Genomic DNA, 21,153 nt, shown 5'->3' with positions numbered 1-21,153 from the left:
TTATTTCTGTAATTTTTTGTTATTCTGTAATTATTAGAAATAGTTATTTCTGTAACTCTTCGCAGTTATTTTCGTAATATTCAAACCAGTTTCAAAACTACGACATAAAATGTGGAGATGCCGGGGATTGAACCCGGGACCTCATACATGCGAAGCATGCGCTCTACCACTGAGCTACATCCCCACCGTGCGGAGAAAACGTCAGAACTGTGTTCTTATTCATCATCTACTGCCAGTGCACGAAATTACGTTATTGTATCGGTTTGCCACTGTATAATTATAGATTAATGTTATAACATTATATCTGCCATGACACATAATCATCTTTTTATCATAAGTACAGCAGCTATCGGTCAAATTGGAGCTTTACTGGTGTTTATTTATTATTCAAGTGACAAAGAATCAGGGCATTTATCAGGCCTTTTGTCACTTTTGAGACATTACATTATTTCTAAAGTCATTTAGGACTTTTGCAGAAAAACCTTGCCCAAGTATGAAGGAGGAGTCTCTATTTCATTTATCTGTAGTTGGGCAATTAATAGAGCAGAGACCACTATTTGTGGAAATGCAATATTTCTAAGGTCAATCGAGACTTGGAGAAACTGTCATTTTCTGAAACCCGTGTAAGGAAATACAATTTTTCCAAGGAATTTCTGGATTCTCTGGAGAAACCCTAGATGTCTGAAGCTCATGTAGACATGCGAAGGAAGCGTGTATTTGACATGCGGCGTTTATTGACAATTGAACGGAAAACTAGCATCTCTGAGACTCTTGTGTTGTCTGCTAGTCATCCAGCTCAGACCACATGACACTCTTGGAGAACTGATTTAAATTGATAAAAACATCAGTCCCCCTCGATTCCTCTTGTGTCTCACTCTCTCTCCTTGCCTTGACGCTCCACCCCTGCGGCTCGCCATCTTCACCATTCTGGCTCCCATCACTCGATGCACTACAATACTCTGCCTTTTGTCTGGGCTCCTCCTGAAAATCCTGCATTTCTTCTCCGTCTTCATCAGAACTGCCATGCGGCCATAATTGAACTCCCAGGCGGTTCTCCAGGACAGCTGCTATCGTTCTGGCACGGTCCCGGAGACCCCCTTCTCCATAGACAACACGCTGTAAAGTGTATTGTCCGTTGGTCTCCCTGTTCAACTTCTTATAGAGGACGATGAGCAGCAGAAACAGGATGACGAAGACGAAAAAAAGCAAGACAGGCGTGGTAGAGTTAGCCATACCTGAAGCAAAGATGGAGGGACAATGGTCGCTGAGTTTCTTAAAAACATGTAGCACCTTCTCGCCAAGACACATAATAGAAAAAAAAGCTAAGCTTGGCCTCATTTTAAATCGCAGTCATAAGCCACATTATGGTTTTGTGTCACACCGTATATATGTACAGTGAAAATGATAGATAGGCCCGCCTGCGTGCACAGGAAGTGGGCAGACAGCATGCAGTTTTTGCTGATTTCCTGAAGCAATGGCAATTGAGACGCTTGCAGAGCAAAAAAAAAAAAGTGACAATACTATAATTATTGTTAAAAACACAATGTTAAAATTAAGACGAAATCATAATAAATGGCAAAAACAACTTACCCACGTTGTGAACGAGTGAATCGAAGGAGAAATTTTTTTTAAGAGCAGCTGACTTGACTTGTTTTGAGTGCAACGTGATATTGAGTTGAAGCGGAAAATGCGAGCTTGATTTGTAGGAGGGATGAGGTGGAGGAATAGCAAATACTGTACATACGATATAGAAAGAGGAAGACGTTTCATAAAATAAAACGTAATGATGTCGTTCTGTAGTTTAGATGCTGAAATATTGTCATCTTGAATTAGATTCGATCCATTTAAAGATAGATAGATACTCCAATTTAAAAAGTTTAAATATTAAAGATTTATGCCAGAAAATAAACAGAGTAAGAAAGTCTCCTTAACATGTCGAGTACTGATTGTGTGTGATTTAAATCCAACTATTAAGATTTGCAAAATTTTACATTTGAAAATTTTAATTAATTGGAAAAAACTGAATTGTACAAGTTTTAAGATGCATTTTTGAAACAATTATCAATTGAGCAAGCAGTCAAAATTTGTAAATGTTACAAGATGCCATAATATATTTTTTCACCAAAAATTTTCCTTATGTTGTTATTCGGGTTATTTTATTATTAAATTGGCCTCTCCTTGTTTTTTTTTTTTTTGTTTTTTTTAATACTATTTCAAAATGGCCTCAAAATGAGACCAGAGCAGTTGAATGAATACAAACAACACTTTATTCCATTTGCTACAACCACATCTCAGGTGTTGCGATCAGTGCATATATAAAGTTGGGAATGCTCAACAGACCGAGTAACAAATCACTCAGAATCTAAATAAAAGCGGAAAAAAAAAAAGAAAAAAAAAACAGCGATACAAGAAATCCACGTTCAACTGACACCAAGTTCTAAAATCACAAAAGTCATCAGCTAGCCTCCACAGTTGGATTTTTCTTTCGCTAAGCAAAGAACATCAGATGACGTTTCGCGCTACATCGTAACTTTGAGGTCTTGGATCTGATCACGGTTTAGCAGCGTTCAACTACCTGATTAAATAGCCCTAGAGGTTCTTCTTCTACGGGAGGCGTCGGTTCATACGTCGCCATCTTCGATGCGGGCCAGCTGCCTCTCCAGCAACTCGATGCGCTGGCTCTGAGCGAGCACCACGGCACGCAGCGCTTTCATCTCCGACAAAAGCTCGTTCAGAATGTCGTCCTGGAAACAAATAGCAACCTCTCGTTAGCTGTGGATGTGAAATTCTTGACGCGATATTGTCTTTTTTTTTGGAGGGGTTTAATTGTTATAAGAAAAGTTGCTGCTATGGTATTTTAACAATTTTAATTTTCGTTATTTTGTGCCTTGATACGTATATGCACCTCTCGCTTAGGCCTCTCAGTGTGGCCGCTTGTCTCCCTGGTGACGGCACGTGGCTCCTCATCCTCGGGCTCCTTGGTGGCGGGGGTCGCCGCCGGTGTCGATTCCTGCGAGGCCAGCCCGGGCTTGATCCTGAGCGTGTCCCGGTGCTTGGATGGCGGCGCCGCATAGCCTCCGCTCAGGGACACCAGCAGGGGCGGCGCGTCCCGGCCGGCGATCCATTCATCAGCCAGAAGCGCGGGCTCTAAACCGGCCGTGTCCGGGTAAAGGTCCCCTTGGAAGAGATCTGACTGCAGACACCACAAGAAACATGCACAAGTGACTTGGCGTCATAGCGAAATTATCCAATTTCACTTTGGGCGGAAAATTTGTGATTGCCCTGATCAACTTGACATCATCCACAAGTGGAAGTCTGCTTACAGTTCCTTATAAACATAGTTTTGCGAGCTTTGATCTTCTGCATGGACTTCAGTGAGTTTATTTCTGCCTCTACAATGTCAAAAAATTGAATGACTGGAACCATTTTATTTGTCCAGGAAGTAAGTTGGTTGTGTTCACGCTCACAATGGCGCAAACGCCCCTTGTGTCTTTAGTAGAATTTAGTGATCGGCGGAACCAATACCTTTCTCGGTACTGTCATCGAAATGGGTTCCACTTTCCTTTCATGCAGTTTGTAGAACCTATGACCAAAGAGAAATCACTTTTTTTTTTTGTCTTTGTCATCATCCCGCTGAGCAGATTCGAGATTTGCAGAATTCCTACCTGGCAATTTCACACTTGTTGACGTCCACCCCTCGTTTACTGAGAAAACCTGCCCCCCTCTGTGGCTCCTTGCTGCTGTATAGACTGAGGAAGTGGACGTAGGGGGATTCGTCCGTCACCTCAAAGTAGCGAATGGTGCAGTCTCCCTGGAAGCCACATGACGAGCACTCTGATGTTAACGGCGGGCCGGGCAAACGGCGACGCATGTCCTCACCTTGCCCAACAGGTACACCATGTTGGTGTCGGGGTCGTAAAAGGGGAGAAGGACGCCGTTGCTAGTGTCCATCTCCTGCACCGCCATTGGCTCAGAGAGATCTTTCTGCAACGCCACAAATCGACGGCAGTTGCATTCAGGAGAAAATTGACGGTTGCAAGAAAACGGTCAAATGCAAACTGGCAGTTTTGTGCTTATACCGTATCCCATAGCGCCACTTGTCTGTCACTCATCCGACTGAAGCCTGTGGTCAGGATCTTGCCGTCGGAGAGGAACACAGCTCGCATGGGTCTGGTGCCGTCATGAACCTTCTCTCTGACCTGGAAACGTACGAGGTCATCATTTCAATTGAGAATGGAAAGCTCTTAAATGATCGTTGCGGGTTACCTTGAGGACGGTGCCCCTCCGCGGGTCAATGACGCGTAGCGCCTTGTCCTTGCACACGGTGCAGATGGCACTTCCGTTCTTGTTCCAGCTGACGCTGTAGATCAAGTCCGGGTGGGCGTCGGCCAATTGGTACAGCAGCTCCCCCGTGCCCACATTCCACAGCACAATCACGTTATCGCAGCCTTGGAAAGAGTGATCTTTATTTACTCAACTAGAAAGAACCGACTATTTGTTACAGTTGAGTCACTCAGTCTTTATTTTTCACGGTATCTGCTACAAGAACGCTCACAGGGTGTTTTTGTTACCCGCAGTTAAGAGGATGTTGAAAGCAGTCGGGTGCCAGGCTAGGATGCCCACCCTTTTACTGTGCCCCTCCAGGGTGACCACGGCTTCGGTCATGGGAGCCGTCAGGCCCCCGTCGGGGATCTGCCACACCTGCACAAATCAGAAGCGACAAAACATGGCAGCGGAGCAGCTCAAGACGAACCAACATGGATTAGAATGACGGACCTTTACGGTGCAGTCCTCCGAGGCGCTCGCGATGATATTGTCGTCATGAGGAGACCATTGAATGTCCAACACCGGCGCCGCGTGGCCGCACACAGTCGGACACGACTGATCGACCCTGCCGCTCTGTTTTCAGGGATAGTGTTGTCAAAGCACGCACCCTAAAAGATCGAAAAGTGGAGAAGACGCGCGGAAACCTTGCCGATGGGGACCACCAGGAAAGCCCCTCCGCCTCCCGCTTCGATGATGACCGCCAAGAACTTGGGGTTGACGGCACTCAGCGGGCCGTCCCACGTCACCCGCGAGACTCGCACATCATCCAGGCAGTGCTCGGCTTTCCACGCCTGCGCGAACACGTGGCGGAACTTGCTCTGCCGCACCACACCTCGCCGGAAAGACATTTTGCCTGTCAAGAATTGAAGCTTCATGGTCTCACATTTTTCTTGTTTAGTAACCAATAATGTTTGTTTACTTAGCTGCCAAGAGGGCCAGACATCAGGAATTCATCAGCGCATGCACACTTGTTTGGGTGTCAAACTCATTTTTGTCACAGGCAACATTGTACTCAAAATAACGTGAAGGGGCCGGATCTGGCCCCCGGGCCTTAGTTTGACACCTGGACTCTAGGGGAGATTCTGGCTAAGTCTCACAGTATCTATTGTCATACCATATTTCGGCATATAGTAATCACTGTGTTTACTTACTCTGCTGCAAAAATAACCACATGTATATTATAGTTATGAGGAGTCTAGCAATAATCAACCTCGAAGGGGGTGACTTTGTATGGTCTCGCAGTATCTGATGCGTACTGGATTTGGTGTTATTGTAAATCCTCTTAATCTTTGTTGGAATGTACTATTATTTTCTATTGTTTGAAATGTCCACTTGTCGTGTACTGTGCAATGTGAGTGGGGGTTGGGCTGGTAACTCTACACCCCCATCAAAATAACAGTAATGCTTACTGGAAGGACAATAGATCCAGATGGTGACTACTATCCTGCTATTTAAACAAGGCCCAGAGTGTGGCTTGGGCCTGTGCAACAACGCGTTTGTTTCTCCTGTACTGGTGCAGAAATAACAGGGTTCTCCATTCCAATTGTCTGCTGGGCCAAAACAAGTGCGCATGCGTGTGATGAAACGCTGCTAAAAAACGAATAATGTTGCATTTTACTGCCTACCTGGCTTCTTTGCGGCGACTTAGCAAGAAGCAGCGTGGCAACAAAGCGCAGACCAATAATCCAACTGTAACTTAATCCACTCCTGTGTCCCGAAGTGGCGTTCACGACCTTCAAAACACGAAATTCTGGCATGCATTTTCAAAGAAATCGAGGTGCCAGTTCTTGGGAGCCCCAATTACGCATGTTCGCTGACATAATCGAAAACATCGGTGGCCTGTGACTGGAAAACGGTGTGGCTGGAGGAGGAGGGTTGATGATGATGATGATGTTGATCCGGATACGATGCGCATCGAACAACGGGAGGCAGGGAACGCGCTCCAGAGTGAGGAGGCTAGCTTTTGTCACATGACTCTCTCAAGCCAATTATATTGCTCCCTCAGACTGAAAGTTCTTCACTTATTAAATAATTGTACGTTTCGAGCTATGACAACATTCGGCACCTGTATTATTGGGTTTTATTCTCTCCGGCACTTGCTGAGCCATGCTTTGCTATTTTTGTAAACTACATGTCCCACAATGCACCTCAATGTGTTTCACGTCATGATCACGTTCAACCACTAGAGAGCAGTGATTGTCCTTAGTTACAGAATATAAGAATTAGAAATGCTAATATATTATTTATTCGTACATCTTTCTATGATGTTACGATCTGTAGTTCTCGCAATGTTTTTTTTTAATTGTTACTAACGATACGCGTGGTTGTCAGCACAAAATAGTCATCCTAAATGACGTAAAACGACCCAAGTATAGAAACATGGGCACAATCTTGAGTGGTGTTTCTGTATTCAATATATAGTTTTACATAACATGATAAACGTATATCCAACGCATGCACTTATAGGAATATCTAAGTTAAAATCAGTGTAACCAACAGGTGGCTCCGTGGCGCAATGGACAGCGCATTGGACTTCTAGATTGCAATGTAGTAATTCAAAGGTTGTGGGTTCGAGTCCCACCGGAGTCGCATTTTTTATTTTTATTGGTTGTACGTCAAAATTGATTGTACCGACATATTTAAGGAAAATACAAATTTCCATGTGTGCTTAAAGTAGAAAATGGGGGTAAAAAACTCCACGTTGATATTTTCCAGGCAACTGTGCGCATGCGCGGTGTATTGTTTCAACACGGAGTGCAATCAGTGTGGCACCGGGTGGAACCACCTAGCCACCTAGCACCATAGGCTAGTTAGAAGTAGCTAGCTGGAGTTGTGCGCAGCTGTACAGCGGACACTCTTCATGCTTAGTGAGAAATGTTTCATCTACTCGACGGCGACATTGTACTCTATAGCCACGCCAGTTGCTCTTTTTTGACCCTTTTTGCCTCGTTTTGCTCTCCGTTGTCGACGTTAGCTTGCTGGTCAGTTCGCCCCTGTAAGCTAAGTAGCCGTCTTTACTTACTACTGGTCTAGGTGTCAATATTAGCAGTGACTTCCTTGGGCGCCCGCTTGCCTGAGCTGTCAACTTAGGGACACGTCAAGGTAAACATATTTTTTATTTTTATTTCTTGCATAGCGAAACATGGACAGGACACCACATGATGTGCTATTTGCTTTTCATCTAGTTGAACTTTAACCTGTCAGGCCACATTATAGCAAGAGTAGAACTGTGCCCCAACTCATCACAGCGCCTGTCGTTTTGTCTTTTAGGTTCTGTGCATTGGTGTCTGGGTTCTGGGGCTTGTGATGTCCGAGCCCAAGACAGCTCCTCCAACCCCAGCTGGAGACACGTATAAAGGATGGGTGTTCAAGTGGACTAATTACATCAAGGGTTATCAGAGGCGCTGGTTCGTCTTGAGTCATGGCTTGTTGTCCTACTACAGGTATGACGTTGTTGAAACTCAAAGTGCAAGCCAGCGGTCTTATTTGAATTTGAATCGGAGTGGTGCAAAAGTTATTAGATAACTAATCGATTATCAAATTGATCGTTAACTATTTTGATAAGCTATGAATTGTTTAGGTCCTTGTATGATTTAAAATTGTCCAGATGTTAGAATTTCATTCTTTCAAGAGTAACTATTCTCCAATTTCTGTATATATTTCGCTGGGATTTTTCATATTTTTGCAAACATGTTTTAAAAAAAAAAAAAAGCAACATTTTTTATTCTTTTATTTTCTGATGTTACAGACCATACCAATAGCATTTTTTGGGGGGGATGTCCTGGTTTTGAATAAAATTGTTAGCTCCAGTCCTATGGTTTATACTTTTGTTGTAGAATAATCCTTTTCATCTCTTCTTAGGTTTTATTTGTTTATTAATGTCTTTGAAGACTTTTTAGTGGTTTATTAGGGACCCATTGTGAAAATAGGCTTTAAAAAACGGCTATCATCTTCTTATTCTTTGTAATTTAAATTATTTTTTAAATATATGAACATTTTAAATTGGCACCATTATATTTATCTTAAAATAAAAAACACATTTTCATCAGTAATTTTTCTATAATAATTATAATTTGTTATAACTGTTATGTCTAATGTATTATGAGAATGATGATGATGATTGTAACTTTTTTTTTTTTTTTTTGTCCCCTGTTGACTTTCATAACTCAAATGGAAACGTCCCACACATTTTTACAATTATTGTAGTCTGTTTTTTATTAAATGTAGAAATTATTTAATGGCATTCAAGGCCACATAATTATTTACATTTTAAGTTTTACATTTGTCTTTAAACCAGTTATCATAATTTCTGTCATGGTTTTTTCTTTTCAGGACCCAGGCGGAAATGGGCCACACTTGCCGCGGCACCATCAACCTGGCAACGGCGACCATCACCGTGGACGACGCGTGCAACTTTGTCATCTCCAACGGTGGCGCACAGACGTACCACCTGAAGGCCAGCTGCGAGGTGGAGCGACAACGTTGGATCACCGCGCTGGAGCTGGCAAAGGCCAAAGCGGCGGCACGCCTTCAGCTTGAGTCAGGTAAAATAAACAAACAGAGCAAAAATATATGAAATAATGCAAAAGCTTGTTACGACTATTTATCTTGGAAAAACTACGATTAAAGTATTGCACTACCCTAATATTAAAAATTTTATCTTATAAAATTGCCCTCTTTGTGAGCAGATGACTCTAGTGACGACTGCTCCCATTCACTGCCCACGGCTCCTTCCGGACAAGGCGGCGGCGTCCCGCAGAATGCCGAAGTCCAGTCGGCCCTGCGGACCCTGGGTAGCAAGGTGGAAGATCTGAGCACGTGCAACGATCTCATCTCCAAGCACGGCTCCGCTCTTCAGAGGTTGGTCCATCTTCATCGATAGAATCCCATGTCCTTTCTTTCTTATTTTTCAATTGGCAGTCAGACCTGGAAAAAAAAGTGACTGATTACTGTGCTTGTGTTTTTTTAATCTTAACATAAATGATTTGCCATCCCAGTTCAGAGTGAATTAATGCTAATATACAATGCAAGATACCATTAGGATGTTAACAAAACTAGCTTTAGTATGTTATAAAAATAATTGGTCGCTTAAAGTTTGTAAAATGTTGATTGTCAATGAAAACGGTGACAAGATCTGATTCAGGGCTCATCATCTGTGGCGCAGGTCTTTGTCAGAGCTGGACAGTTTGCGTCTGACGGGAGAGGCGGGAGATAAAATTCGTCAGGTGACGGAGAGGGCCACGCTGTTCCGCATCACTTCCAACGCCATGATCAATGTCAGTTCACACTTGATTCTCACAACCTCTTGTGCATTGCAGAAAAAAATAATTTATTGTCCACTTGCCACCATTGTTTATTATTCAACGATTTCAGTCAGTCATTCAAAGTGACAACTTTGGATTTTGTTTGACCTCATAAATTGACATCTTAATTTATGTAACATTAGCAAGGTTTTCTTGCAATCATGACTTATTAGTTTCATAATGGCACTGCTGTATTGTGTTCTCTTGTCACTTTTAGTCACGTAAAAGTCTTTCTTAGAATTGTATTGTGATAGGGAGACTTTTTACCTTTTAAAATCAGAAAAGAACACTTTCTGGTAATGTTTTAACTTTTTTCTTGTAATTACAACACGAGTACCATTTCATTCTCAAGGCAATACCGTGATGCGTCACTTTGGCGTAATTGTGAGTGGTTGTTTTTTGTTTGTTTTTTTACAATGGAACTTTGAAGGCGTGCCGAGACTTCCTGGCGCTGGCGCAGGCACACAGCAAGCGTTGGCAGAAGGCGCTGCAGGCGGAGCGGGAGCAGCGAGTGCGCCTGGAGGAGACTTTGGAGCAGCTGGCCAAGCAGCACAATCACCTGGAGCGAGCCTTCCGGGGGGCCGCCGCGCAGGCCAACGCCACCGCCGACAATAAGAGTAAATACCGCTTTCTACTCTTTTCCTGTTATTTTCTTTCTTAGGAAATGACGGTTTTACTAACAGTAATATGAAGCGTTTCTTGAAATTTCCACTTTTGTCTTGTTGGGTTATTTTGTCTTAGTATACAACAAATTGTGACCTAATTTAAAAAATCTTCCTGATTTTTGTCTGACTTTATTTCTGCTAGCAATTACCCAACAAATTCCAATTGTATTTCTAAGCGGATTTTCTCGTGGGATCTAATAGGCGCGGTCGCAGCAGCGAAAGGCGAGGCCAGCGACGAGGACGACGACAACGAGTTCTTTGACGCGGTGGAAGAAGCACCTGAGTTCATCACTGTTCCCGCAGACCCTCACTTCCACAAGTCAGCTTGCGCCACGGAAACATAAAAGCTCTTCCTTTTGTTCCTTTTATGTGTGCGTTAACATGAACGTGTAAATCATCATCTCTCTTCCAGGAGATCGAACAGTAACGCCAGCGGTTTCAATAATGAAATTGGTTCAGATGATCAGTCGGTATGTGACTTTTTTTCTTTCCAGTGCAAGTTGTCAACAGAGTCTGAATTTCCATTTGCTGCCTTTTCAGCTGAATGAGGAGCCCCTGGCCATGAACCAGGAGTCGCCCTCGCAAGAGTTGCTGCCGCTGAAGAAGCGACGCGCGCGCATCCCGGACAAGCCCAACTACTCCCTCAACCTGTGGAGCATCATGAAAAACTGCATCGGCAAGGAGCTCTCCAAGATTCCCATGCCTGTGAGTGGCCAGGCTCTCTTTATCTGTATACACGTGTCTTACGTTTTTCAGTAGTTTTCTTAAGCCGGTGTGACTTACTCTGAGCAACCAAGGCAAATTCTAATGTTTTTTTGTTTTTTTTAATTTATAACTTCTCATAATATGCCTTTTGATATCCCGTAGGTGAACTTCAACGAGCCCATTTCCATGCTGCAGCGTCTGTCCGAGGACCTGGAGTACCACGAGCTGCTGGACAAGGCGAGTAAGTGCCACAGCACGCTGGAGCAGATGTGCTACGTGGCCGCCTTCTCCGTGTCATCCTACTCCACCACCGTCCACCGCACGGGCAAGCCCTTCAACCCGCTGCTGGGCGAGACGTACGAGCTGGACCGCCGGCGGGAGAGCGGCTACCGCTCGCTCTGTGAGCAGGTGAGGCTGCCGAGTTAAAGACGTTAGCGTCTTGCGCGCTACTGGTGAGGCAGGCAATGCTAAACGGGCAAAGCTTTTTGACTTTTCACCCATTGACCGGCGCTCCCTCCAGGTCAGTCACCACCCGCCGGCCGCGGCCCATCACGCCATCTCCGATCGAGGCTGGACTCTGAGGCAGGAAATCACCGTTGCCAGCAAATTCCGGGGGAAATATCTCTCCATCATGCCGTTAGGTAAGAGTGCTACGGAACACAAAGCAACGCGGTGCCTCCTTTCAAATGTGTTGAAAACCTTCCACGTATGTCTGCAGGCACCATTCATGCCATCTTTGACAAGGACAACAATCACTACACATGGAAGAAAGTGACCACTACTGTGCACAACATCATAGTTGGCAAACTCTGGATCGACCAGGTGAGATTCAAAGACAGCCTCTCTCATAAATTCCCAAGCTGCCAGAATCGCAACAGACACTCAAGTGTCTCCATAAAGCATACGATGACTCGTGAAAATTGCTATCGTTGCTCTGAATTATTGAATGACTGAATTATGCATTTTCAGTGGTGTGTTCTTGATGCTTGATTTCGATTCCTGTTTAAAGGATTAGGGTTACATTTGTTTAAAATATTTGGTTGGGTGATTAGAAGTATTAAACTATCAATGTTTTTTTATTTGCTCCTTATTGCAGGTCTAGACCATAACAGACCAGTAATTCTCCTTTTTTTTTACACTTTAGTCAGTTTAGATGGTCCATGACAGATTTCACATTTTACTCTTGATGCAATTTTGGTTCACGCTGATAGTTTCTTTCTAATCGTAGTCGGGAGAGATCGATGTGGTGAACCACACAACGGGAGACCGCTGCCATTTGAAATTTGCGCCTTACAGTTATTTCTCCAGAGATGTGGCCAGGAAGGTGAGGATTGCACTTTTTTTTTTTCTTTTTTTTGCCTTTGTCTTATTTTGCTCCTTTGGTGGAATCTGCTCACGAGGACTGACGTCTTTCTCCCGACATCGCCTTCCTCAGGTGACCGGCGTGGTGATGGACAAAGAAGGCAAGGCCCATTACGTACTGTCGGGCACATGGGATGAGAAACTGGAGTTTTCCCGCGTGATGCAAAGCAGCCGCGGCGGGGAAAACGGCTCCGAGGGGAAACAGAAGACCGTCTACCAAACTCTGAAAGCCAGAGAGGTGTGGCGGAAGAACCCTCTGCCGTAAGTGTGTGCGAAGATCAGCTTCTGAAATGAAATTCATGTAGGCATGTGTATTTTCCAATGCGGCATTCATTTATTTGAAGTCTCTTTCGAGTGGAAGCCTCTATTTGAGGAGAATTCATTCAAGTAACCTCGACTATTTGTCATTTCCGCGGGTCCACAGTGAAGGCGCGGAGACCATGTACTACTTCACGGCTTTAGCGCTCACTCTCAACGAGCCCGAGGAGCCCGTGGCGCCCACGGACAGCCGTCGCCGACCCGACCAGCGGCTCATGGAGGACGGGCGCTGGGACGAGGCCAACAGCGAGAAGCAGCGGCTGGAGGAGAAGCAGCGCATCGCCCGGCGCGAGCGCGAGAGGGAGGCTCTCAGCCAGCGTACCTCCAGCCACCCAGATGAAGGTTTGACCCTTTTTCATCCAATAGGCTTGACCCGCTCTCCAATTGGGTTAGGCCGTTCCTTCCAGGATTGCTGCTAATTTCTGGCCAATTCCAGGCTTCTTCTTAAAAATGAGCTCCTTCTTTGATTGCTACTGAATTTGAAGCACATCTACCAGACTAGTCGATGCCTGCTGCCTCTTTCTTTGTTCTGTATTTGGGGCTGAATTGTGAAACAATTCATCGTAAATCCTGGAGGGACTGATACAGCTGATGAGTAAAGTAAGGGTTTAGAAAAAAAAATCCATTTGTCTTTTCCAAAAGCTGTCGATGAGGATTCTCTTACTGATCCGTCACTGAAAAGCAAGTATTCCTTCCTCTCTTGCCACCTTCCTGCGCGCACCTCCGTCTCGTGGTGGAGTTCCCCCTCTTTCGCTAACGTCGACCTTTCGCTCTCTCCAGGCGCACCTCACGACCTCTACAAAGCACTTTGGTTCGAGCGCTGCCAGGACCGGATCACAGGTGAGCAGGTTCACATCTACAAGGGCGGCTACTGGGAAGCCAAGGAGCGTGGCTACTGGGAGGGCTGCCCTGACATATTTTGACCACCGGCGAATGAAACGGAAGAAGAAGAAGAAAAAAAAGTCGGTTCTCTGTTCTAAGAGACCTCCAGAACACGGTGGTGGGCCCCTCAAGCTTGTTGTGAGTAGTGCTTCCTTCCTTCCTTCCTTCCACATCCATCTCTCCCAATGTTTGTGATTAATCGGTGGCCTTCATGAAGACAGTTTCTGGTTTGTCTGATTATTTGTGTCTTAATATAAAGTCGCCTACTGTGCGACTGTGTGTGTTTGGGTGGATGGGGGTGTGCGCTTGTGTGTGCGCGTGCGTGGCGGGGGAGGGGGACGGGAGGCTGTTATCGAGTTCAACTGTGATCGAGTAGTGTGCAACATCTCTCCTCCTCGCCTTAGACAACCTACGCTCACCTGTCAGAAACGTGTGAGTGAACTGGACGCTCAGGTTTTATTACGGTTGGAAGTAAAAGAAGGCTGAAGTAATTATTTTTGTTTTCTGTTTTAAAGAGAAATACTTGTTTTATGGTGTGGAATATACACATTTAAAGTAAATGCAGTGCTAATTAAAAAAAATATATATATATACATATATGCAAGCACATTTTGACACCAAAAAAGTGTTTCGTCTTTTTTTCTTTCTTTTTTTTTCCCCCCTGTTGTCTGTAAGTGTACTTAATCAAGACACACAATCTAAAAATATCTGATTTTATAAATGTATAATGTCTGGAAAACGGTGAGGCATTTTTCTGTTGTTTCATGTCACCAAAAAAGGGAGATTTCATGCTCGACTGATAGAAGAGCCGTCATAACATTGTTTTTGATTTTGTATCCAAGGAGAGGAAATCTTTAATAAACACTATAATGTCAAGCAACTAGTTTTTGATGACACTTATTTTCATATGCATGATTTGGAAAAATGTTTCACCATTCCATTTTCCCCCTTTCAACGCTTCCAGCAAAATGTCACAACTGTTTTCCACCTTGCCATTGAAAAGATGTCTTTAATGTCCAAGTACATCTTAAGTCTGTTGAGTCTATATAAAAAAGAAACATATCACGCTGGCCCATATTTATTACAATGATGTTACTTATTTTGATTTGATATACTACCCGATCACTTAAATGAACATGGAATGTTTTTCTTGTCATGCCTTCTGTAGTGAGGATGCCATCTTGCTAAAATTCAACAACTATTAGCAGTCCCGAAGCTCCCGTGCACTTTTTGTGTCCAACTTGCTATCGTGAGTTAAAAACAACTTATCAAATCCTTAGCAACACAATTTGCAATCTCTCCACGGACGTTTGGGTTGTTCTTTTGCAGTCTGTTATCATAGCAGCTTTTTTCAATGTTTGCATTTCTCATTTGAAAGAAGTCACACTGCTCCAGCACTTTCCGTGCCGTGTGTGCAAACAGTATAAAAATTCTTATCAAGCAGCCTAGTTGCATGTTATCAGTCTGGGATAAATGCAGGGTAGAATAAAAATAAAAAAACCTTATCTATCTAACGTAGCGCTTTTTATACTTTGTACTGCCATCCTACAACTCATCTGCAGTTGATTAAATAAATGCCCCCTCCCTCCTGTCACACCACTATTATTTACAATAAGGATGATGTCATACTCCACTGAGCTTGCAACGTCATCTCAAAGGTGACTCATTAATTCTCCTCGCTTTCTCATCTGATACTGTCCCGGAACACCTTGCCTGCAATGTGGGGAGAAGGTGCCAAAGGGCAAACGGAGAGAAAGGTAACGGCAGTGGGTTGAGCAGGTGAGAGGAAACTCCCACTGCACATCTTCATTTGGGATCTTAGGATGGCATTTGGTAAGATCCACATGTTTCCACCAACAGACCAAAGCTCATTTGCATGTTGGACAATCAAATGGCGTTCCGCCTGCAGAGGTGTCCCGGGTCGTCGTCTGTGGCGGTACCCATGGCAACGAGCTCTCTGAGGTCTACTTGGTCTGGGAGAATGGACACGGAGGCGAGAGAAGACGTACGCTACTCGACTGTGCCTCCAATACCTCGACACCGATACTTCACCCGCGCCGTCCTCAAGTAAGCTCGCTGCAGTCCTTTGCATGATATTCTCTTTGATTTCTTCCTATCTTCTGTCCTACAGTTGTCACCCATGTTGGACGTGGCCTCCTGCGAGATGACCCGAGCCCAGGAACTGGACTGGATCTCGACTGAAACCTCCACAACAGCTCGTCCAACATGGGCCCGTGCGTCATTGCTTTTTCAGAAAGTGATTGGATCCGCTTGCATCTAATCCGACACCAGCAGGTATGCACCGAAAACTCAATTTAATCTGGTTAACTTTCTGTCATAAGAAGAGGAGGAATAAGAACCAAAAAAAATCACAAATGTATGGATTTTTTTCTTTAATTTAAAAACAACATAATACGTTTACATATCACACATTAAGAGCAGGTCACATACATATTAAACCAATAGATTGAAATCAACTGAGGTAAAATATCCCAAAAGCAGAACTTCACGACAGCCCGTGGCTTTTAAAAATGAGCGAGCAGTAGCTGAATCGCAATACGGTCATTAGCGTACATACATTCAAAATGCTTGATGGGCAAAGAGATCTATTTAAAAAATAAATGAATAATGAATTCCAGCAGTGTGTTTGTTTGAGTGTTGTTTCTAGACGTGCGAACATTTGGAAATAATAAACGACAATAGGATTTAATTGTACTGAAAAACACAAGCACTTACAAATTAGTGACGACTACAAAATATATTTAAAAAAACACACACACACACTCCAAATGAATAAATAAATAAACTTAATTCACAAGGTAATGTACAGTTTTGTTTACCAAGATGCTACGGTCACTCTGAAAAGAAGAAAATCAAAGCGAAAAAAAGGTCATTTAAACAAAAGAATAAACCCAAATGCAGCATCCCCCCCCCCCCCCCCCCCCACCCGGCCCCTCCACACTGTGCTTTTTGACCCCCTCCTAAGACTCTGATGTTTTTTAACTCAAAATATATTTTTCATTCTGGCAAGATTCTTAATATTTAATTTGCTTTCTTTAAAAAATACAGCTTCATTTGTATGGGATTAAAACATATTTTTGTACTCTAACATGCATTTTATCAAAATATTACCAATTTAAAAATCTACGGTAGTTCTATTATGTCTTTTCTGAAATATGAAATTTTTGCTCAAATGAAATATAACATCTTTTTAAAAAAAAAATCTCAAAACATGACTAGTTTCTTGAAATATTACGACTTCCTGAAAAGCAATCATACGCGGCTTCTCATAGGTTTACAACTTTTTTCAAATTTAAGCCTTGTAACATTATGCTGCCCCCCCACAATAAAATTGCAAATCTATTCTTGTCTTTTTAGAAGTATTAACATTTTTGTGAAAGAAGTGCGAATTAATATCATTTTTCCTCCCCCCAGAATATTACGGTAATCATAACAATTCTTTCTTGAAATATTTTTCCTCGCAGTCAAACTATTCTTCGAAGATTACATCTTTTCTGGTAATATATATATTTTTTCCTCAGGAATATTCCTGAAATTTATAGCTTTCTGTTCTAGTAATTTCTCAAAAATATAAGAAATCACAACACTACCTTATTAAGTGCACCCCCCCCCCTCACACACACACACACACACACACACACACACACACACACACACACACACACACACACACACACACACACACACACACCATGTGGTTCTCATTCTCCAAAGCATATTCACCACATAGGTCAGATTTATCTGTTTGATAGTGATGGCACACTTGTGATGTCATCAAAGTGCATCTTAACGGCCAGTATTGCAGCCGTTCCAACGAGTGGTGTTGAACCACAAGTATTCCTTCCGTTTGGACCGCCGATCATACTGGTTAGGCCACGCGGTAGGCGGCCATTCGGTAGTAATTGCGACCGTGGCTGCGTGCCGCCCACACCAGCAAGGCGGCTGCCATCATGTGGAGGGGCGAGGACATGAGCGCCAAGTATAGGGACCAGCCCAGGGAGCCGTCCACCTTGTCGGGAAGCACCGAGACCCTGTGGAGCAGATCCGTCCCCGCCAGATAGCAACACACAGTGGCCAACGAACACAAACCTGCAATGCCAGACATAGAGGGGAGGGGCATTAATTTATTCTCCAACAAAAAATCCCGAGTTCAAACTTTAGAAATGTATTCACTTAGATTACGTTGTCTAAAAATAAAACAACTTTATGCTCTTTAACTTATCCATCAACGGCAGTGAATGCGTTAGCTAATGACTGAGGGAAAAAAAGGACTATTATTTTACGACTTTTAATTTTTATTATTATTTGTATTATTTTAAAACTTTTTAGAAATACAACAAAATTATTTTGAATAGAATGATGTCATTCTTCAGATCAATATATTCCTCCTAAGTCTTGCACTATTCACTTGGTTTTTTTTTTGCACAAAAATAGCACTTTCATCCATGAAACAATTCTGATAAAATGGTAGGATTCAGACTCATTCGTCTTAAAGCAAAGAAAACAAACGAACCTGTTAACAGGTGCAGAACACCAATGGCGAGCGTGGGCGTGAGGCTTTGGCAGAGACAGGCGCAGAACCCGATCAGACCCGCCAAGACCTCCAGGCCTAAAGAGACGAGCGGCAGGAGGAACTGGAATCGCCACAAGTCTACAAAAACACCAGGCAGGTTGGGCTTTTTGGCAACTGAGTTATTATGATGGATTTGTGACTAATTTGAAAAATCAAAGCTATTGCATTTCAACTGGTCACTTGTTGCTAGGTAGGATTGTAACTCCCCCAATTGCCAGTACGGTGAAAGATCATTTCCAAAAGCAATCTTTAACATACATGACGTTACACTTACATGTGCGCAGCTTGTCCTCTCCACTGTTGTGGTTTCCGGGTTCCTTGTATTTGGGCGTTAGCTGCTGTTGCACGGTGAACCTTCGGCACCGCAACGCCATCTTAGCGCCTGAGCTCACCAAAATAGGAAAACATGCAAGAATCAAAAGTAATGTGAAGTCTCACACAACATGGTCAGCAGAGGAATTTTAAAATGTCAGCTTTACAGATGCCATGTTGTCTTATGTGTCTTTGAGGTATACCATTTATTTCGATAATTATTGATTTGGGGTGGATCAAGTGGAGTGCATCACTACAAATAGTTGACTTGTTCGATTCTGTTACTACTATAATTCTTGTTTATCTTGTTAAATCATTTACTCAACAGAATTTTAGCTGTATTTCATTTTGTAGGGTCTTAGTAGCATATCACTCCTTATGTGTTGGCATTTAAATGAAACGTATACAGGGTAGATTTTAAAAGGTAAGTACACTATTTATTTTTCTTAATAATCCATTTTTGTTAATGAATTGGTGTTCCTATGATTAAAAAAAGGAAACAATCCCTGAATATAACAGTATTTTTTACGCATATTATCTTAAACATGTATTTTAAAAAAAATCGATAGTGACAAATTTTGACTATTTCAACATGCGGTTTTATTAAATAAGATTTGGCAAATCACTCTAAATATTCAAATTAACTTAACTAGTATTGACTTGGCGAATCACTCCTTGTATATGTATTTTTCAGAAACATTTTACCAAATATATAACAGAATTTGAGTGTTACATTTCGTGTTGCGTTAGGGACGGATTTGTTCGTCAAACGGGCACTAGAGGGCGCTGAAGTAGTCTATATAACCAGTAAACTGATTTTCATTGTTGCAGTGACATTCTATTTTCGATTTAATTTACGCGTTTTTTTTTTTAAATGTATAATTTTCTGAGACGTCTATTTGCAAAAGATCTGATGATTACAATATAGTATTTGAGTAGGTACTCAATATTTGAGGTAAACCACGCTTTCAAAACAGGGTCCAGGTTTGTTCATGCGCAAGAGGTCGCCAAAGTAAAGTGACGTCGAACGACACCTGTCATTCGGGACGTTTCCCGCACCCCCGACCCCCTAAAAGGAACGCGTGGTCCGTGCACGTACCTGGCTCCTTGTACCAGTGTGGGGTGTCGGGCACGAGCACGCAGCGCCACCACAGGCCCACGCTGCCGTTGAGTCGGAACAAAGTGTCGCTGTACGTCTTCTCGTCGAACTCTCCATCCATGAACTCGTCGTAGAGGCCGCGCAGCTCGGACACATTGGCCTCGCCTCGCACTGGCGGGCTGCTGTACTGGTACCAGTGCTGCGTGCCCACGCCCACGCACAGATAAACAGTGGCCATGAGACTGAGGACGCAGGCGATCACCAGCGCCGTGGCGTAGCGGTTGTCCACCATTGTTGCCCGTCACGAGTAGAGGATGGGGGTGGGGGCGAGCATCACTCGTCTGTGTTCTGAGTCTGAGCGAGCGCTCCGGCCGGGATGAAGTGCCGCCGCCGTCGCCGTCGTGTGTCCCCGCCCCTATGGCCCACTTCCACAGATGGCGCTCGGCTTTACGTTCGATTCCATCGGGCGGCCGCGCTAATCCGTCGCCTTTCCTCTTCCGGTCGGCTCCAGAATAACACCAGACAAATCGATTGCGCGCTCATTATGATGGGTTGCAGTCTCTTGTTTGTTCCGATGATTATCTCCCTCTCGCCAATGAGCGTATTGAAATAGTGTAATATGTTGGTTGGATTGTGAGTGAATTTGTCAAGTCAAGTTTGAATTACAGCTTCTTTCATTTGTTTCCTGTCATCACTCATCACAAAACGTACAGTCATAACAATGCGCACTATTAGAATGGCTGGTGCAGATGCTGCTACTTTTGCTTAAGGTTTTGGACACCCCAGGAAAAAAAAAAACAAGAGCAGAAAGAGGCGTGATGCCGTTTTGTCAAGGAAGGCTAATTTAAAGTAACATTTGATAATTAAATGTTACTCTCTTTAAATTAATAATGTCCGTTCTCTACTTTTGCTTTGGCTTCAAACAAAAAGTGCTCTGTCCTAAATTTGCACATCAAAATGTAAATACTGTAAATGTAAAGAAATAAAACTTCATTTATATCTATATAATATGTATATTTTTAATCTCATTTATATTTTGACCAAAACCCAAATGGACTGTAGAACTGACTTTACATGTTTGTCCCATGAGCAACTTATTAAAAAAATTGCTAAATACTGAAGTAAATCCACAGTTCGTAGTATTAACTTGTAACTAAGTAGTTATTATAATCATTCAAAGCTTTTCTTCAAATTATTATTGGAGCGGAACATTATAACTATGTCAAATCATAGGAAAAGATGATTTTGTTGGGATTTATGATGAATAAATTGCTGGTGAGTCTAGTATTTCATAATTGTTTGTTTGCATTGAGTAGTGAATTAATGTTTTCTCTGTCTGGCTTGACACTGCGTACTTTCCGTTGACGTCAGACGATGTCTGTGGAGGAGTGCCTCGCATTGTATGTTCATCTAATGCTGGTGTTATTGAAGAAATGTGGCTTTTGTTTTGCTTTTGTTTAAGCCAAAAAAACAAAAGCAAAAGCAAAAGCGTCACCCAAGTCTCTGACAAAGGGAGCCAGCCTTCTGTTATCATTCCGCCAAACCGGATTCACTGGTATTCGGAACAAGTGTACCCATATATTGTAT

The 21,153-nt window shown here is 43.1% G+C and overlaps 4 protein-coding genes and 2 non-coding genes across 7 annotated transcripts; 3 read left to right on the top strand and 3 right to left on the bottom strand.

The window, feature by feature from the left end:
* Positions 1-112: 112 nt before the first annotated feature.
* Positions 113-184, bottom strand: trnaa-cgc (transfer RNA alanine (anticodon CGC)). The gene has a single exon. It is a non-coding gene; the product is annotated as a tRNA-Ala (tRNA).
* Positions 185-2,244: 2,060 nt separating this feature from the next.
* On the bottom strand, positions 2,245-6,328 carry coro1b (coronin, actin binding protein, 1B). The gene is made up of 11 exons (XM_049761374.2): positions 5,952-6,328; positions 4,971-5,179; positions 4,777-4,899; positions 4,572-4,701; positions 4,267-4,448; positions 4,080-4,199; positions 3,880-3,984; positions 3,666-3,811; positions 3,526-3,583; positions 2,906-3,193; positions 2,245-2,744 (listed from the first exon to the last, which is right to left on the bottom strand). Exons 2-11 carry the CDS (start codon positions 5,172-5,174, stop codon positions 2,622-2,624), a joined length of 1,479 nt encoding a protein of 492 aa, XP_049617331.1. The 5' UTR covers positions 5,175-5,179; positions 5,952-6,328; the 3' UTR covers positions 2,245-2,621.
* Positions 6,329-6,827: 499 nt separating this feature from the next.
* On the top strand, positions 6,828-6,915 carry trnar-ucu (transfer RNA arginine (anticodon UCU)). Its single transcript is given in 2 exon segments — positions 6,828-6,864; positions 6,880-6,915. It is a non-coding gene; the product is annotated as a tRNA-Arg (tRNA).
* Positions 6,916-7,076: 161 nt separating this feature from the next.
* Positions 7,077-14,441, top strand: LOC125992111 (oxysterol-binding protein 1). 2 transcript variants are annotated; one of them, XM_049760732.2, is made up of 17 exons: positions 7,077-7,428; positions 7,597-7,769; positions 8,659-8,870; positions 9,015-9,186; positions 9,491-9,602; positions 10,060-10,246; positions 10,496-10,613; positions 10,707-10,764; positions 10,835-10,999; positions 11,162-11,407; positions 11,520-11,640; positions 11,718-11,821; positions 12,228-12,323; positions 12,435-12,622; positions 12,786-13,021; positions 13,322-13,360; positions 13,460-14,441. In XM_049760732.2, exons 2-17 carry the CDS (start codon positions 7,633-7,635, stop codon positions 13,600-13,602), a joined length of 2,334 nt encoding a protein of 777 aa, XP_049616689.1. In that variant the 5' UTR covers positions 7,077-7,428; positions 7,597-7,632; the 3' UTR covers positions 13,603-14,441. The 2 variants fall into 2 exon arrangements, with proteins under 2 accessions (XP_049616689.1, XP_049616698.1); XM_049760741.2 differs by lacking the exon at positions 13,322-13,360.
* On the top strand, positions 13,613-16,344 carry LOC137840129 (N-acyl-aromatic-L-amino acid amidohydrolase (carboxylate-forming) A-like). The gene is made up of 3 exons (XM_068650164.1): positions 13,613-13,699; positions 15,329-15,649; positions 15,764-16,344. Exons 1-3 carry the CDS (start codon positions 13,613-13,615, stop codon positions 15,878-15,880), a joined length of 525 nt encoding a protein of 174 aa, XP_068506265.1. The 3' UTR covers positions 15,881-16,344.
* On the bottom strand, positions 15,938-20,183 carry LOC125993014 (claudin domain-containing protein 1). The gene is made up of 5 exons (XM_049761851.2): positions 19,567-20,183; positions 18,430-18,537; positions 18,096-18,233; positions 17,264-17,671; positions 15,938-17,194 (listed from the first exon to the last, which is right to left on the bottom strand). Exons 1-4 carry the CDS (start codon positions 19,856-19,858, stop codon positions 17,451-17,453), a joined length of 759 nt encoding a protein of 252 aa, XP_049617808.1. The 5' UTR covers positions 19,859-20,183; the 3' UTR covers positions 15,938-17,194; positions 17,264-17,450.
* Between the last annotated feature and the right edge of the window lie 970 nt (positions 20,184-21,153).

This window comes from Syngnathus scovelli, chromosome 1 (assembly GCF_024217435.2).
Source record: "Syngnathus scovelli strain Florida chromosome 1, RoL_Ssco_1.2, whole genome shotgun sequence".
NCBI classification, from domain to species: domain Eukaryota; kingdom Metazoa; phylum Chordata; class Actinopteri; order Syngnathiformes; family Syngnathidae; genus Syngnathus; species Syngnathus scovelli.
The sequence above is the reverse complement of the archived record's forward strand: the minus strand, read 5'-3'. Positions and strand labels throughout refer to the sequence as shown.